At 42.1% G+C, this 18,386-nt stretch overlaps 1 protein-coding gene across 1 annotated transcript in view; it reads left to right on the top strand.

The window, feature by feature from the left end:
• Positions 1–2,027: 2,027 nt before the first annotated feature.
• The window catches only part of WIF1 (WNT inhibitory factor 1), a 38,512-nt gene continuing 22,153 nt past the window's right edge, over positions 2,028–18,386 (top strand). The window contains exons 1-2 of the mRNA XM_039571528.1: positions 2,028–2,204; positions 2,302–2,441. Of these exons, the coding sequence (XP_039427462.1) occupies positions 2,069–2,204; positions 2,302–2,441 (276 nt within the window). The 5' untranslated portion in view covers positions 2,028–2,068. The remainder of the gene's footprint in view (positions 2,205–2,301; positions 2,442–18,386) is intronic.

Genomic DNA, 18,386 nt, shown 5'->3' with positions numbered 1-18,386 from the left:
AGCCCATACTGCGGGGTAAGGCCCCGTGGCGCTGCTGGAGCGCGGCGCGGGAGGGGAGCCGCGGCCGCGCCCCGGGCCTGCAGTGGCGGCGGCGGCCGGCAGAGGGCGGCCCCGCCCCGACAGTCCCGGTGCCCCGCGGGGCGGCGCGGGGAAAGCCGCGGCCAGACTCACCTGAGACAGGAGCAGGTTGCGTAAAGCCCCATCCAGCCTGGTCTCGAGCACTTCCAGGAATGGGGTATCCACAACTTCTCTAGAGTACATACACTGGTTCCAGTTTTTGGAGCCTAAGATTTTTCCTCTGGGCAAGTTACTAGGGGTCTGCCAGGGACTTTAGGAGAACTCTGTTCCAGCCTACCTTTTTGCCCACGAATATGTTCCTCAGGTAAACTTACACAAGTCACTACCAATGTCCCAGCTTCCCACCCATAAAATGCAGTGAGAGTGGGAGGAAAAGTGTTTGAAAGCATTGGAAGGTGCACAAGTGTCTTACAGGTAGTTGCATGTAGAACATGTGGAGATGATGTTTTAATATTGTGCTCCATGATCACCTGGCATTTATGAATGTATACCAAAATACACATACACCACCACCCCCCTCCCCCCCAAGTCACCGTATTTTTTCTGGTGTGCATATGTGCTCTTCTGGGTCACGAAAAGCGATAAGAGATTAGTGAAGTGATCCACTGACAGCAGCAGAAGATTCCTCAAAAAGAGATGTAGGGAATCTTGCAGAAGAGCACGTCAGTGGGAGAGTGAGATTATCTCATACGTTGAACCACAAAACTTTTGCCTAAAAAAATCACCATTACCAGTTTGCCTTTGTCCCTTAAACATGAAAAAGAAAAATAATGACACATCTTCCCTGTGTGCAAGCCGCTATGATGAACATCACTCAATTACATCTGTCTGGGAAAGCAAGACCGACTTCACGTTGCTGTCCATAACATGAAGAATTCCAGTCCTGGCACATAGTACAGAGGTAACTTTAGCAGTCACACTTACAGGATGAGATGGAGCACCAGCAGCACCTAAAGCAGTAATCACAGTGAGAAAATACCCTCCAACTCCTTCCAGAACATTACAGAGAGAAACCTGGGGGTTTTACTCAAACTTACCTATGCTGCTAAGTTTTGGCTTTTGGGTTTTTTTTTTTTTTAAAAAAAAAGGCTTTTCTTTTTCTTACGGAGGAATCCAGAAAATTTAGAAACAATATTTTTTTTATTCCTTTAGAAGGCATGATTCTGTTTAAATAGTTTTTTGAAAAGAAAATTCTTTCAAGCTTTACTAAGTTTCTACAGCGAGCCAGTTCCTGTTTCCGTGTAAGTGGCAACATTTCAGTGTTTTTCAGTCTCCACTGTTCTCAAGACTTTCGGACAAAAGCCAGGTGAAAGCCTTTTCTTCCTTTAGCATATTGCCTCATTTTCTATGTCGTTCCTTGGAGCTGGGAAGCCTGTCCCTGTGCTACTGTCCGGCTGACGTCTCGCTCTAGGGCCTGACCTGCCCAGCTTCGCGGGTCCCCGCTGGAGCCACGGCCGCACTGCACCCACCTGCGGTTTGGGTGATGCTCCCCCCACCCCTGACTCAAACCCCACCAGTGCCAGCTGACGGCTATGCACAAACTTCCTTTCTTCACGCAGACACGAGTATCTCCAGCGACTCATTTGTGACCGTGGTGGTGCCACCTTGACGGCCGGAGTGCCGGGGTGCCCCTGCAGGGAGGGTGAACACGGAGAGGGGGGCGGGAAGCGCAGCAGAGCGGCCACCTGTCGTGTCACGAGGTCCCCTGTGACAGAGCGGGCGTGGGTCACGGACCCTGTCCCGGCTCTCGGCTCTGCCCTTGGGGGAGTGGGCGGCCACCTGCAGCCCCGGGCGCGGGGCACTGACGACCCTCCGCGGCGGGGGAAGGACCGTGCGAGCCCCGCGCTCCCGGCCGCCCGCGGCGCCGCCCGCCGCCCTCCCCGCGCCCGCCCCGCCGCCGCCCCGCTGGGGCCGCCCCGCGGCAAAGGGAGCGCGGGCGCGGCCGGAGCGGCAGCGGAGCCGGCGAGCCCCGGGCGGGCGGTGCGGGAGCATGGCCCCGGCGGGGCGGCTGTGCTGTGCCGCGCTGCTCTGCGGCGCCCTCAGCCTCTGCAGCCTGCGGGCCGCGCCGCGCCAGCCCGACACCCTCTACTTGTGGATCGACGCCCAGCAAGCGCGGATGCTCATCGGTAAGTGCGGCCGCTGCGCCCGAGCGGCGGGCGGGAGCCCGGAGCCGAGCCCGGCCCGCCGGGGCTGCCGCACATCGCGCCCCTTTGCCTTCTACAGGCTTCGAGGAGGATATTCTGATCGTGTCCGAGGGGAAGATGGCCCCGTTCACCCACGACTTCAGGAAAGCCCAGCAGAGGATGCCCGCCATCCCCGTCGGCATCCACGCCATGAACTTCACCTGGCAGGCAACGGGGCGGGTAGGTGCGGAGATGGGGCCGCGGCCAGGGGCGGGGGAGGCTCTGTAAACCCGGGCAGGTGGTTCGGCCTTGGAATAGTTGAGGAAACCCTCTCCGAGGCGTGCTGGGGCAGCCCTGGACGCGGGAATCCGAGGCGCGGGCGGGGGCGGTTCGGGGAGCAGCGAGAAGCGCGCAGGATGGCTGGGAAAGCGCGTTGGGAATGGGTTCTGAGGCGCGTGGGAGCGCCGGGCGGCTCGGGCGGCGGAGAACCCGCAGGCTGGTGAGGCGTGAGACAGAACTCGCCAGGAAGACCCCAGTCGCCTGTACTTGCCATAAAATTTTATACCGGACAGTAGTTGTGTGGATGCAGTTTTCTTTCGACTTTCTTTAGCTTATGGACATACACTACAAGCTCTTCATTGATCTCTATTTACTAGATGTGCAGGCTTAATTTGTAGTTCTAGTAAACAACAGTTCTCTTCTGTAGGCTTAATTTTACCAAGTTAACTTGCAAAACCACATAAATCTGCAGTTTATAGGATCCTTTTGGATTCTTTTGTTGAAAATGTAAGAATCTGTGACATATTTCTGTGAAGAAACATATGTATGATTTGACACACAACATATGTTGAATTTGCATAAAGCTGAAACTTGTTAGCACAGATTATCATGGATACAGAAAAAACATGGTGGCATAAAATCCTGCATAAAATTAATTCATTTTTACAATGAATTGTACTGAACATTGACTTTATACAATACATAACTTGGCAGAGATGAAACAGTATTTACATTTAAATAGTGAACACTATTTCTCATAATAATATAATAATAATAGAATATAATTCAGCTAATTGCAGGTTCACATATTTGGTTGTGGTTTTGGTTGTTTGAAAGTACTCTTCCTATCTACAGGACTTATCTGGCTTCAAGGTGTTGTCTGATGCCCTTGAAGTTTTTGCTGTCCTCACAAAGCCTTTGGGTTTAGATGCTTCACCTACTCCTCCAGTGATGAAGGCGAATGTGGAGAGACAAAACTTACAAAGGCTGAGTGACTTGCTCTAGGTCTTTGGCGTTCCCATCAAGATTTACAGAGGAAACAACTTTGTATGCCAAGGGCTGGCATTTAAATACCTAGAAATAAATAGTGTCTTTTGGGACTGTATTTCCTGCTCCATTTCTTTGCCAGCTTCAGCTGCTGTTCATGATAAAACTAGCTCTTTTTTGAATGGGTGATCAAGATGTTAGATGAACACTGTCCTTCTCTTGTATTTCTTTCTTGTGCTCTCCTCTCGCTCCTTTGCTGTCTACAGGTAGGTCATTAGGAAAAGGTGGTCCCAACACTGATTTCAGGGAGAAGCATCACAGGCTTAAAGACAGTATAGGAAAATATTCTACTTGATGCAACTTGCAGGATGAAATCCTTTCTGAGCAGCTGCAAAGCTGTTAAACCCATTAGTCCTCCTATTTTCTGAATTACTGCATTCCTCTTAGACAAAGCATAATCAGTAAGCGAAATACCTAAAAGGTTAAAAAAATTCTGTGTTTCTCCAGAATTTCCAATATTTTATGAGGGTAAGAAATTAGTACATTTTTACTTTTTTCAAGTGTTCTAGTTTGGTTTTAAGTATACATGTCCTTAGCAGTTTCCATTAATACATCCAGGGAAGTGCTAAAAACTTGCTACGTTTATTCTGTACTTTTCTGGGAATTTCCTAAGTCAGGCAAGGCAAAATGAGAAGTGGAAGGGAGGAGAAGAGGAGGAGAGGAGAGGAAAAGGAGAGAAGATAAAGGGGCAAGAGAAGCAAGAAAGGAAGAAGGAAAAAAAAAGGAAATTGGTACTTTCTGAAAGAAGAAAGGCATTTGGGAACTGAAGTACTAGACTGCTTTTTGCAAAATAGCTGTTAATTAGCAAACTGTTACCTCCCACTTGGTAAAACTGAAATAACTCTCTGTGAGTTTTGTGCCTTATAGACCTCTTAACCCTGTATCCCACTTGAAATTTGAAGATGTGTAAACTGGAGGTGCTGGCCCAGAGCTTGGTACTTGAGATCCCCCAAACATGGGTATCACTGGGGTACTGTTGGGGGAAGTCCAGCATGTTCTGCTGCCTGCCTCTGCCCCTATGCAGCTGGTGGTCAGCCTCCAGGATATGGGCTTGGGCAAGGCAGGTCAGGGCTGTGCTGCTGTCCTTGTGGCTGCTTACACTGCTGTGCCTGGAGCCTAGGTTGACAAAAAGGCTTTACAGCATGAAACAAGATGCTGGAGATGTCTTTACCAAAATACTACTAAGCGTATTTTTTTCTGTATTTTGGCTTTGTTTTTATGGAACTTGAAGTTGTGTTCAATGCTTCATTAACATTTTCCTGTTTTGTAGTAATTGCTGCTCTCTGCCTCATGCTACTTTCCTCTTGACACAAGAGCCTTTATCTGTGTTTTCTTCTTGCTCAAATACTATCTTCTGAAGTTGAAGGAGATTTTCTTGTAGCTCTGAGTTTAGTTTTCACTCTGTATTCATTGTCATTGTCACTGAGACAGTGTGCAGGGCAAAGCAAAGTATATTTTGCAATTTTATTGTGGCTGGCTGCTCTACACTAATGCACTACAAGTCAAAAACGTCTTGTTGAAAGGCACATTTTAAGGACTAGATTACATTTGTATTCTGTGTAAACTGAAGTGCTTGAAACCCACTACATTTAGGTGTTATGCTTCTGATACAGTGGCCTTTGTGTCCTGAATACATTTTATGTGAAAAAGATTTTGTATGATAAGAAAACAAAATAATTTTCACTAGAAAACATTAACCAAAGAAAAGCATTAGTTGCTTTTAATTCCTAGTCCATCAGTTCTAATTAGTTATTAGGAAATATAAGGAGAAACCCAAAATGTGAGGGTCTGAGTGTGCTGAATATATAGGTTTTTTTGCTAGTGAAATCAGGATGAGCCAGGGGTGACAAGAGTGTTAAAGTACTGCAAAATGGGATTGTCATGTTTTTATGCACTTTATGCTTCTACCTATGTATTAAAGCATAAGTTTACAGACACTATGTTCTCTTTAGAAAAAAAATGTAATCTGGGTAGATTGACCCAAAAGATTATGAAGATTGCTCTCTAAATTGAAAGATTTAAAAAAGCTGAAATCAGTGATAATATATAGTATATAGTATGCATTTGTGTTACCACTAGAGCTCACTGGTGTGCTTCTTGCTCTTATTCCAGATGGTTTTTGCAAAAGAAAATACAATGGCTTTGGGAGTCTTGTCCTCTGTGGAAGATTAAGCTAAGAAACTTCCCAGTGAGACCCTAGCATGCTGATTAATGCTGCAACATTTTTTACTGTGTCCACCAGTGAAAGTTACCAAAGGTTTCAGTGATAACATCATCTCTACAGCATTTAGGAATTTATGACAAGTATTTAATCTCCAAATCCACAAAACCCAGCATGTATGCTTAACTTTCAGTGGGAATTCTGACAGCAGTAAAATTAAGTTCACTTCTGGGGCGATATTGGTGGGAGAGAACCATGTTAAAAACCAAAGTTGGTTAGTGAACAGGCAGCAAGTGCTCAGTGACAGAGCAACAGCCTAGATGATTTAATAGACAGGAGGTGAAAAAAAGAAACCAAAAAGCAAGTTGGAATTTTTGTTGTGCAGCATTCTCTGGTCTGATCCACAGAAAGAGTCAATCTGGGCCACAACCTGCCCAGGCTGTTTTCTTCCTTTCTGATATGGGAGAGGAATTTGTGGTCAGATGAAGTACTGTAGCAGCTCACTTCCCCCTCCCTACTGCTATGAACAGCTCCTCTCCTGGTGCGTGGTTGAATGCACGCCCATGAAGTGACATCTGAAATAAGTCTCAAAGAGTTATTGATAACCTTGAGTAAATCCAGAAGATGCCCACCTCTGAGAAAGAGACAATGTATGTGTCCAGTGCATTTTCTAGCATCATTTCTATACTGTAAAGTGAAGGTCAGGAATGCTGTATAGTTAACAGCTCCTGGATGCTAGTTCTGATCTCAGCAATGTGACCATCAGCCCTGAACAGCTCAGCTGAGTTCTCTGAAATTGTCTCATGTTGCTGAGATGTAGCCTGACCACAAGGATAAAAAGGAATATCCAGCTATGCTAGGAGAAGATTTGTTTCTTTGCCCAGAGGAAAGCTAACAGACCACCAATTTTAAGGCATTAGTGGTGCAATAGGGTGCTCCAGTCAAATATGGGTATTTCCCAGATAAACTGAAAGAAACCAAAAAGTGTTGAATTTCAAAAACTAATTCTTCAAAGGAAACTTTTCTTCAAAGAAACTGCTGAATTTTTTGTAAGTATCTTATTCATAACCAGTCATTACAGTGATGCTTCTCAGCTTAAAAAATGTCCCATGTGCAAAATTTAGGAGATTTTTTCCAGTAAAAGTATGGCTCTTCTTGAAGTTTGTTCAAGGTAATTACGTAAACTCACGCTCTTGGGACTTTCAGTGGTACCTTCACTGCACTTTCATGTCACCAAACAGGGGAAATACTTTGTTTTCTGACCACTGTACCAAAATTTCCACGTGGAATGTGAAGATGTTTACATACTGCAAGCATGACTTATAGACAGGGGGTTCTCATATCAAGAGCACAGCTCCAGACCTTTAATATTTAGATTCTGCTCAGCTGTGGTATTTTGCATTTCAGTGTTGTAGACATGCCACCAGGGATCAAAGTAGTACTGTAGAGATCCCACTTTCTTAGTAAAGCAGGCATGTGCCAGCCATCTGTTCTATCTGCTGATAGAAAACAGCAGTAAAGTTTCTCGAAGTTTTGCCAAGAAGAAAAGGGGGGATTTATTGCTCAGCAGAGATGAGTTACAAGGCACCTTCTAGTGTAATCTGCATCTGGTTTCCATAGTAATTTACATGGCCTATTTATATGGCATCTGCGTAAACTACACAATTATTCTTTTTACACAGCTGTGTAAACCTGTGTTAAGTAAATGGTTCTTCAAGATTTTAATTGTTTATCATTTCTATAAAGAATCCATTTTTAACAAAAAAAAAAGCTAAAGTTATAAAATATTTTCACTACTTTTACAGTAGTGGCTGCAAGGTACAACATAACTGTTGAAAAGCACTGGAACTAGCAAGGACACCCCAAGCTTCAACTCTACATTTTGTGAAAATGTACTCCCTGTGTTACTAACAGCTTTTCTGAAAAAGAAAATCCAGGCTTTCCTCTTGTGTTGCTTTCCTCTGTGTTGCTTTCCTGTTTGTGGAAGTGAAAATGTTTTCTGGCAACATCACCTCTTTTTACAGACACTTTCCCAGATATTTTCTTAGTGGTGTAAAGTTAATGCCATTAACAAGTAATGGCATAGAGTAAAAACTAAGCACTGATCAAAATGAAAACTAACTGAACTAACTGGAAGAATTTTTCATGTATTTAATATCTTCTCTTGCTTTCATGCTCTCCAAAGAGGTTTTTTGGGGTAGCTACAACTGTTATTCACTTGATTCTAGCCAAGTCAATTATGTACCTACAAAACAAATGTAAGAAACCACATTCTTCCTAGGGCATGCAGATATGTGAGGAATATGGTGTGCCCCAGAGTTTTCAAAACTGGCATGTAGTAGATATTTGCATCATGTTGAACTGAATTTCAAGAGCTGAATACCTTAGCTCAGAACAATGAGTTCCTGATTATTATTTTTAAAGATTTCAAGAAAACGCATCTCAAAACCTCTTTAGTTTTGCCTTCCTGTGGGCTTACACTTGACATGTTAGGGTTTGTTCTTATTTTCTTTTCCTTTTTCTGAACAAATTCCACCATCTGAAAGATTCTACTTTACTTGTATTAGTCTCTTTTACCATGTTGGGTTTTGTTGTTTTGCTGGGAGGTTTTTGTTTGCTCATTTGTTTTTTAACTGCATATTTGTGGCCAAACTCTTCACTGCATCAAACTGTAGCCCCGACATGGTGGAAATGTAATACCCACCTTGACTGGCTGGCAGGGCTGTGCCTTATGCAGCCCAGGCCTTCAGCACTATCTCCCACCACATTCCAACTGAAGAAGTGAGGAAGTGGCATTTACACAAGCAAAGTGGATTGCTCCAGTCGGAGAGCAGTTCCTAGTGGTGTACCTCAGAGGTCAATACTAGGTCTCATACTCACAGTGAAGCAGCAACTCAAAATCTGCCTCAAAAAAAGTAATATAAATAAAGCAAAGACACTGATCCTGTTGTACAGAGGCACTTGGAGGCTTTATCCAGCTATGATACCTGAAATCCACCATAGTATGTGGAATCTTAGTCTGTTCATAGAACACCTTAGCAATGGCTTGCAAAGATTTGGGGTGGATTTTCTCCCCAGCCACACAACAAGAAAACCCCTGGGGTTTTTTGCATCTGTAATGAATGTTTGCTTTGTTTTCCAACCAACTGATGGAGTCCATCTTGTTTGGCCATACAAGGAAAAATGGGCAATTACCTTTGAGCTGCTTCAGCACTTGCTGTCATCACTGCCAAATACTTCAATAAATAACTTGAAGAACAAATACTGCTTTCAGAGCTAGTCCCACAAATCCTCTGAAGTTGCCCCTTTGCCTGGATAAACAGCTAGCTAAACCCAGCTGATCCTAAAGGAAATAAATATGCCTGACATCAAACCTGGCAATCTCCCAGCCTCAGGTTTTGGCCCATCACCAGGCAAAATAAACTCCCCAAACAGCAGCCCACTAATGAGAGGATCTGTCACCGGCTTTGAGCGCTGAAGCACAGAAAACAGTAGTAAGAGCCACAGAGCCAGCCTTTGCAATGACAGCTGTCCAGAGGAGGAGAGGGCAGGCTCTTGGACCATCCTGACCATCAGCAAATAGAGCTTTCAGTACTGTGATCATGAACATAATTTTTCTCAGAACACATGGAAGACATGGAGAAATCACAATTTGTTGATGAGCAGAAGTTAAGCTCTCCCTGCAGCATTTTTTACTTGCCCTCAACTTGCAAGTGTGTGAATATTGATACAGCCAATGGGAATCCAATACTCAAAACCTCATAGGCAAATAATCAAGTCCACCGAACACCTTCAGTAAGGAGTACAAGTACCAACTTCAACCTGTTGCTTTTAAACTGCAGTAAACACTGCTCTCATTTTGCCAAGTTTGAGCCTTAGCCAGTTCTCTTTTTTGCAGAGGTTCTGGGAAATAAATCGAGCTATTGAAACGGAGTCTATTTGAGTAACCAGATTGAAACTAATTTATTTTCCCCTTGTGAAGCCACAGATACATAAAGTTGCTCCAAGCAGCTATGTGGCTGCAATATTCCTCGCAGAGACTGCCAGGGAGAACAGGCAGGTTGCACAGCAGAGCACCCTGTCAGAGAGGAAGAAGAGGCAAAATACAGTTATCTGGGTCTGTAATCACAAGCAACAGATGACATGCATAGCTTTATTAATTTATTAATTAGGAATTAATTTGTCAGCAGGGCATGTTGGGAGTTACCTTGATTAAATTTTTTTGTTTCTTTTTTTGGTTTGTGTGGGCTTTTCTTTCTACCTCCTTCCTTCCAGTTGTGCTCAGGAACATCTATTTATATTGCATAGGCATGATCTAATTTCTGTATTGGCAAAGGAGGGTAGCTGAAAGCTATGAAAACATGTTGATTCCCTCTGATCAGAGCTGTTGCATGTTGGTATTGGATACAGGGTGGAGCAGCTTATACTGATCCTTAAAGCCAAAAATTAGAATCCTTCACCACATCAAGAACCATGGGTTCCACATTTTTTCTTTTAGTAGCTTTCTTTCAATGGGACAAAGTCTGCACCTTATCCTGCCCACAGACAGCATTCACATTTGAATTGTATCAGTGTGAATATCCTGCTTAGTTAGTGGTCCCTTTTTAGTTGTCTTGCCAAACATTCACAGTAAAGTAAACTTCATAATTTTTATAGTATCATGATGCCACTGTTACTTTCGTTCTGTGATTCTAGGCATTGAAACCTGACACTAGAATTACAAGATGTAAAACATTTCTACATGCATATCATATTTATATACCTTTATTCATCCAAAAGTAAGGGCTTTCTCATCCTGTAAAATACAATCAAGCAGAAAAAATAATTAAATTTAATTGATTAGGAAATACTTTAAAGGACAAGGAATCTGAGAGTTTCCGGGCAGGAGAAAGGATGACCTGGGGGTATAAAGCTCACAATCTCTGCAAATTCTTGTAGAATCTCTTGCTTTTAGACCCCAACAACTCCAAAAGAAACTTCTCTCTCTAGGTTTATGTCTGTATTCTTGTCCCTGACTGGAAAGACTGAGGTAAGTGCAGTGAGGTCTTTCCCCCATCCTGATTTAGAGTACGTGATGGATCATACTTAGGTTCTTTAGCCATTTCTGTGCCCTGTAGAGAGCAGACCTGACTGCTCAACAAGGTTTGTGGTGTGGGACATTGTTCTCCTCCAGCGTTTTTTTCTTCCTGAAAGTCCTGTGGTCCACACTCAGCCCGGTACTACTGACTTCATTTGTCAGTAAAGGCTGGTTTGGGGTATTTGAGGAATCTTCAGCCGCCTATGACTCCAGCAGACATTAGGGATTGTCAATGTATCTGGAATGTACTGAGTGGCAAAAAGGACAATTTGGTCCCAGTCTGCAAGAGCAGACCAGATTTACCACAGATGTTCATCAAGGAATAAATTACCTTTCTGATCTTAGCAAAACTCTTGAATCCCAAATGGGACAGGTATCTTATAGCGGAGTGCAGACTTTTGCTGTCATTAGACTCCTGCTTGTTTTTTACCCCAGGTAAATTCAGGCTTGGGGAGGCCCACACATTAATGTCTGAGGCCAAACTGTCCCTCTTGCATTTTCGCTAATAAAAATGAGTTAGGGTCTCTGCAAAAGATTCTTCTGGGAAACTTTCTGGCCATCCCTGTCAGGAATTAGACTGACACAGAATAAGTCACATTATCCAGAATTTAAAAAAACACAACAGAAGGATTCAGCTTTCCCAAAATAAACTCCCTGCCTTTCTTAATAGGACTTATTCCTGTTCAAAAGTTTTATCTGGAAGTTCAACTTGACCCTGAGTCAAGTCAGCAGAGTCCAGGTCAGGAGAAGATGCCTATGCTGCAGATAGACTCCACCTGCACCCAGGGAGGAAAAGAAAGGTGGTTGAAGACAGCAGGTAAATCAGATTCTAGCTGGGCTGAACTTCCTTCTGCAAGTGCTGGTCTGTGTCCTTTGAGTGTACAGGAAGTCAAGGATGAGCTGGCTTTAAGCAAGATAGTTAAAACGCTGGGAAATACACTGGACCTTAGCTCTAAAGACTGGGCCTGTGAGGCCGGTACTGTAACCCAGGGATGAAGCTCTGCTGACCCTGCCTGTGGAAACAGTCCAAAAGACAGAAAAGCTGTTTGTAGAACCTGTTCAGTTTCTCTTCAGAAACTGGAGATAGGATTATACTTCCTTGCTTACTCTGAAGAGAAGTCCATCTTGCTTTGAATGATTCAGGGTGTAGGTATGGAGGATAGAACTACATGGAGGCCTGTATAGTACATGGAAATATGACAGTATAGGTCCACCTAGCAGAGTCTTCACTCAAGTGTCATTTCAGGTACAACAGCAAACACACAAGTTCCTTTTCAGATACACTTATCAAACTCTTAGTAGTGAATTTAATTCTTCGTTCACGGTAGTATCTAGAATTCGCTTTGATCAATGACAGCCTGTGAAACAAGAACAAAGTTACTCTGAATTTTCACAAAAACCGGAATTTGAAAATCCATGCAGTAAGTGTTAAAAGAGAGCAGTGTTAAGGAAGTCTTTCCTAATGACTAGTCAGGATGGAATTGAATTTTTTCAACTTTTCAAATTTTAAACACTCATTGTCCTGTAAAATAGGGCTAAAGACCAGTATCTGCTGAGCCGTAAATAAAGAAACTTCCAATCAGAGGTGCTGCAAATTTTCTGTCACATGGATACACAAAAGTGGAGGCATTCCTCTTTGAAACCCTTGAAGGACTCCAGTCTGACAGAAGCTGCTGTGAGATCTCATAACTTTTGAGAAAGTTCACTACATACATTTTGAGGAGAGATATTTATATTTATTATACAGGAGTGCCAGCTAAAGCCCAAATTGAAACACATGGACTCAATAAAGGCCCAATTACGTGACCTTTGCTGTTTGCCACGCTTTTAACTTGTGTAAGTAATTGATTACACTTTCATGAGATCATAATCAGAAGGTTGTTCTTTGGTAATGGTGTGCTAGAGGAGCTTTATCCTCAACTTCAAAGCTATCCTGTGAGGCTTAAGAACAAAGGGTTGGAAGTTTGAAGCACAGCCAAAATGAATCTGTATGCATTATCCATGTTTATCACCATTCAAGAGGTGGATTAGCTTATTCTTCATCTGTGAGCTTTCCCTTGATGAACCACCATCTCTAAGGTTTACATTTGTGCTTTTGAAACTATTCTGCTTAACTAAATATAGTGTCTGTTCAGATCCCCATCATAACTAACCTAAATACCTGTTAGTGAAATCACTTGCCTAATTGTAAAGGTTTTATTCTTCACATTCTCTGTGAAGAATTTTCAGAATAATTATTAATTATCAATAAATCCATCCAAAGCCTGAAACTGCAAACAGATTATAACCTAAAGATACACTCCTAGGATCAGCCAACCAAGCTATTAACTTACTTTTCAAGCTGTGAGGGGGAGAAAATAACCCCGTGGGTTTTTCTCAGTGTAGATAGAGCCACATAGATGTGTTGCAGGTGGTGGTAGACCTGCAAAGACTTGTTTTTTTAGGAAGTAACCTGATGAGACAGTATTTTGTGGGGTTTTTTCTAAGAGCAGTAATAATTTTCTCCTTTTTTATTAGCTTTGGGAGACTCTATTTTGAATGTCCATGATCACGAAATGTCCACCAGAGAGCACTAATCTTTTGCTGGGTGACAAAAGAATGAATTGGGCCTTGCTGTGCTGGAACAAGAATTAGCTTCTCAGGGGAATTTTCAGAGCCTTTACCAGTTGTCAGGATACCAGAGCAATATGTTTTGTTAAATATTTGAAGATAGCAAAGGCTCGTCTGTCTTTTACTTATTTAAAATCTGAACTCTTAATGATATTTCTCTTTTTGGTGTACTGTTTGCTTTTCCCCCCCTCCCCAAAGTAGAATTATACAATTTTCATCTGTAAGACATAAGAGTAAACAATTTAAAGGAAGTTCATGCACCAGGCCTGGTTCATTCAGAGAAATATCATTCCATGCTAGAAATTTTCAAGATGTAATTAACTGTGCATATTTATCAAAAACCCTAATGATTTTGTCTTCTTTCAGCTTATTTTTTTTTCAAAAGTAACTCTAGTGAAGCTATAATAACATGCATTACAGAAAATGTGTTAAACAAAAAAGGTCTAAATATGGGAAGTTGGGCTCTTTTGCTTTCTTTGTTTCCAAATAAAGCAAGGTAGAGGAGTGAGAAACCCCCAGACTTTCCTCACTGAGGAGCTGTAAATTTGTTGTGACAAACATTTTAAAGAAATGGTGCATGCCACATGCCTTTGTCTCAGCGTGATTGTACTTAACCAGGAGGTTGCTGTGCATCTGTTTGCACATATGCTGCTGTCCAAGGCTCTAGCCTGGTGGAATGGCCCCACTGTCCCCACCGCAGATACCTGCTGCATCAAGGGGTTCCCTCTGATCTAAACCAAAACCGTATTTTCATTAGCAGGCTAATGATGGACAGGAATGTGTAATAGGCTTTTATTTGTCCCTCTGTCTCGGGAGCCTGCTTTTTCAGCACCATGATGACTTTCAGAGCTAACGCTCTGCTGGTACACTTGGATTCTTCTTTTTCAACTCTGTCCCTCTCAACCCCAGTCTTTCTAGCAAGCCCTTCAGCTTCCAGTCTGAGATTGGTTTCAAATGACCACTTCAAATGCTAGACTGCTTCCAGAGCTCAGGGTCCGGTGAGAGAAAATACTTGCTCAAAATGACTGAGCAGCTGCCCTGTTTCCCATGTCTCCCAAAGAGCAGACAACTGTCAGAAACAATGATAAATATAATATAAATCTTTTACATTGTGACCTCACCAAGCTTCTTGACAGTGATTTTTTCGTATTCCTTATCTTTATAGAAATTCTTTTCTCATTATTTGGGGGAAAAGCTGATGTATTCTGCAAAATTTTCTGTCCATCTCCCCAGTGCAAAGCATTCTTGGAAGTCTGTAATGTGACCTTTCAAAATCTGAGGCTCCTTTTAAAAACAAACAAGAAATTTCACTTTCCCAATTTCATAAATAATTCTGTTGGAGGACCTGATCTGCCATCCACAGCTGAAGGCCACATTAAGCATCAGTTAGTAATCTTCCATTGGCAAAACCAGAGAGTTTTATACCATTCTTCTAAAACCATTAAAACCGCAAGTAGTTATTGTTGAAAGTTTCATGCAGGGATGCACTCTATTCTTTAAAAACTATTGTGCATGGATTTTCTGCAGTCTGCCATGGTTTCCTTAATGTTAAGAAAGCAGGCACAGAACAGGCTCTACAGATTTGTGAGCATTTCACCCCAGTATTGCCTAATTACTACTGTCACATAATGTATTTTTCTTTGAGATTGCCCATATCTCTGAGTTCTGATTTGTGTCCTTTTTTTATTTCTTTGAAACACCAACTATCTCTACTCCTCCTTTTGTGTGCATCTCTGCTTTTTAACCCTGCCGCTTCAGTCCATTCCCATACCCTTAGCAGCTGATACTGGAAGACAGTCGGGTTATCTGTCTTCTGTGTAAACTGATTTTCTCAGAGCATGTTTCAGTATCACTTCATATTGTTAAGCATGCCTCCCATTTTAGGTCTACCTCTTGAGGCTAACAGCAAGTTTCTGAGTGTCACACTGAGGTGTGAAAAATGTTTACCCTCTCTGTGACAGGACCAATTAACAGGTTCTGTCCCAAGCAGAAAAACAGGCAGTCTGTAGGCAGACACTTTATTATCTGCTTGTCTAAGGAAGCTCCGTTATGTTGTTCGTTACAGCAGTGTCTAGACTGCACTGCAGTAAAAATATATTCACATATATGTACATATTCCTACTCTGGCCAGACTCCTTCAATAGCCTGGTATGCACAGTACAGATATTCTTTGTTGGAATTCATCTCACTTTGCTTCATGCTTCATCTTGGAACACAGACCAACTTCTCTGACCTAACGCAGTGAGTATCTTGGAGAAGCAATGGTCCATGCTGCCAACACCTAACAAACACATACATTGTCTCACTTTGTGACTTTTTTTATGGCATATGCAGCTGTGAGCATCTGCTATGGATAATGCATGGTAGAAATATCCATGGATCTGAGATAAAAAGGAACTTCTTTGGTGTGTTTCTTTAAATATAGAAAGTTGGCGTTAAGGTATGTTTGTCATATAATTGATAACAAAACATTCAGCACAGATCTCTTTAAAATAATGAGAAGAAAATATAGTTATTTTCTTATATCTACTTCCAAAGCTAACATACATTTGCTTCTTAATTAGAAAGGGTACAGATTTCATTAGGTTATTGAACTGTGACATATAACAGTTCAAGCTACTCTGCTTCGCTTTAGGTACTACGATTGCTTCTCATCCTATGTCTATCACATAAAATGAAGAAAACATAAAGCATATTGTTGTGAATTCTTTGATTAAATATGAAAGAAAAAACAGGCAGAAACAACATGGCATCTGAATGATAAGAGTACTTCAATGCAGTAGATCTTGAACCAAGGAATGGAGACCTGTAGGAATTTTAAATGTATATCTTTTAAAACCAAACTGCCAACAGATGTTTGCTACAATACTTGTTAGAGGGCTTCATTATTTTTATAACCTTTTAAATTCCTCTGATTTATAGAAAGCAGCCTTTCAAAGTCCATAAAAGTTAATCCTGACCAAGGAATTATTTGCCTAAAGTGAAATTTCCTCCCTCTTCTGAGGGCTTTACCCACATGGGGAACAGTTAAAGGGCAGCTGCTTGGGGCTACCTGCTCCCTGCAAGAACCAACTCCTCAGACTGTTCACACAAGGTCTGCAGGGGTCCTTGCCTCTGTTTCTGAGGATCTCAAACAAAGATTTTCCACAGAAATAAAACATACCCTTCCTTGGGTGCTTCCTGAAGTCAAGCCAAAAATCCTTTGTCCATTCAAAGGGTGCAATTGTCAATGATCAGCAATTTAATGCAAACCCCGTTTTCTTCACAACCTTTAACAACACTGTTCCTCTAAGATTTAACTTCACTGCCAAATTTAGTCCTTCACATACCAGAGAGTTCATAGGCTGACTTTAAAAAAAAAAAACCACAAAAAACATGAGAGTGCCTTTATATTGGAAAAGGAATTACACATTATGGATTTTTTCCCTTTATCTCCCAACCATATCCAAGCAAATTTTGTTCTTGCTACCAGGTCACTCACAATGACCACTTACAGCATAAATTACGGTAGTCGCTAGACAATATTTTAATTGCACAGACCTGTATCTACAGTTAACCATCATCACTAAATTTCATGGTAGGCTGGAGCATGGTAAATATTTGCTGAGAGCATGTTGTTTGCTTTTCAGTCATGATGATTAATGCAAGTTAATTGGCAATCAACTCCAATTACAGCAGGACAATACTGGAAACTCGATGTAGGGTTTGTGTCAAGACAGATTTTTTCCAAATAGATAGGATTTATGGCAGTCAAATCATGTTTCTGATTCACAGATTTGAGGAGTTAAACTACCCTGCTTCACTGTGCAGCCTCTCTAGACTGGGATTTTTGTATATATTTTATCTCAAAATTTAACTAACTCAATCCAACACACACTATTTGCAAACATACTCTGCAGCTCATGACTTTCAAGTCATGCTAGCTGGATCTACCTGAGGTGTTTCAGCTCTTAGATACTATCATTTCAAGGAGTTCAGTTTTCGTCAACTCAGCAGATGTACAAACCTTTGCAGAGAAATGGTGAGAGCAGTTCTCTTTCCCCAGTGCAATATGTGGCTTTCCTTCTGAGCAGCCTGTTGCTTGTGCAATGTCTCTTTCCATCTTTCTGACATGCTATCAGAACATACTCGTGCCTCAGGCACTAACCACTGCTACACCTCTACCCTACTTAGAGGAATTACTTCCTTGAATGGCAGTGAGTACTGTGGCTCATGCAGCAATGGGTCCCTTTTCCCACAGGGAACTTTCTTTTTGTCTTTATCCTTAGGCTCTAGAAAATGGCTCTAGAAAATGAAATTCCAGTCCTTTTCCTACAAATTGGGAGTCTGGCTCATAAGCTGACCTTCTACAACAGTGTGTCTGGAATGGAAATAATGGGAGTGGAGCTTGTTTGGTCTAGTTACCAGTTGTTGTTTACTAGAATAGTAAGAACATAATTTTTAATATCCCAGGTCATAACTCATTATGACCTGGTATAGATACAACCAAAGATCAAAGCTAACCAATGAGAAACAGACAGTGGAGGATTGACTCACTCGCTGCACTATTCTATAGATGTGTGGAGACATATAATTATTTTTCTGAACCAAAGTTTTATTTGAAAACAAAAGTGTTCACAATCTGACTTTATGGCTTGTTTTCATATTTTGGCATGGTATATTGTATTGGGAAAAAAAGTCTTTAATTAAAAGCAGCATTTTGAACATTACTCCAGATTTCGCTTTTCATCTCTGGTTTTACTGCTTCTCTCCATGCCCTCTCTCCCTCACATATTTACTCCATGTGTTTAACCCCCACTTAAAACCTTTCATTGTTTCCTGCCCTATTGTTTTGTAAGTCCTCCTCTGAGGTCTCTGTGCCTACACAACACCCTCTGAAGATTGTCCATGTAGAGTGTAGCCCCTCATGCTCTCTCCTCTCTGTTATGGGGTCTCCTTACTGTCCCTACAGAGCAAGTGGATGTGCTGCCAGGGCTGATCAGGAATTTCATAACAAGCTCTCTACCCAGAC

The sequence above is a fragment of the Corvus cornix genome, chromosome 1A (assembly GCF_000738735.6).
Source record: "Corvus cornix cornix isolate S_Up_H32 chromosome 1A, ASM73873v5, whole genome shotgun sequence".
NCBI classification, from domain to species: domain Eukaryota; kingdom Metazoa; phylum Chordata; class Aves; order Passeriformes; family Corvidae; genus Corvus; species Corvus cornix.
This window is presented reverse-complemented; position numbering and strand designations above follow the sequence as displayed.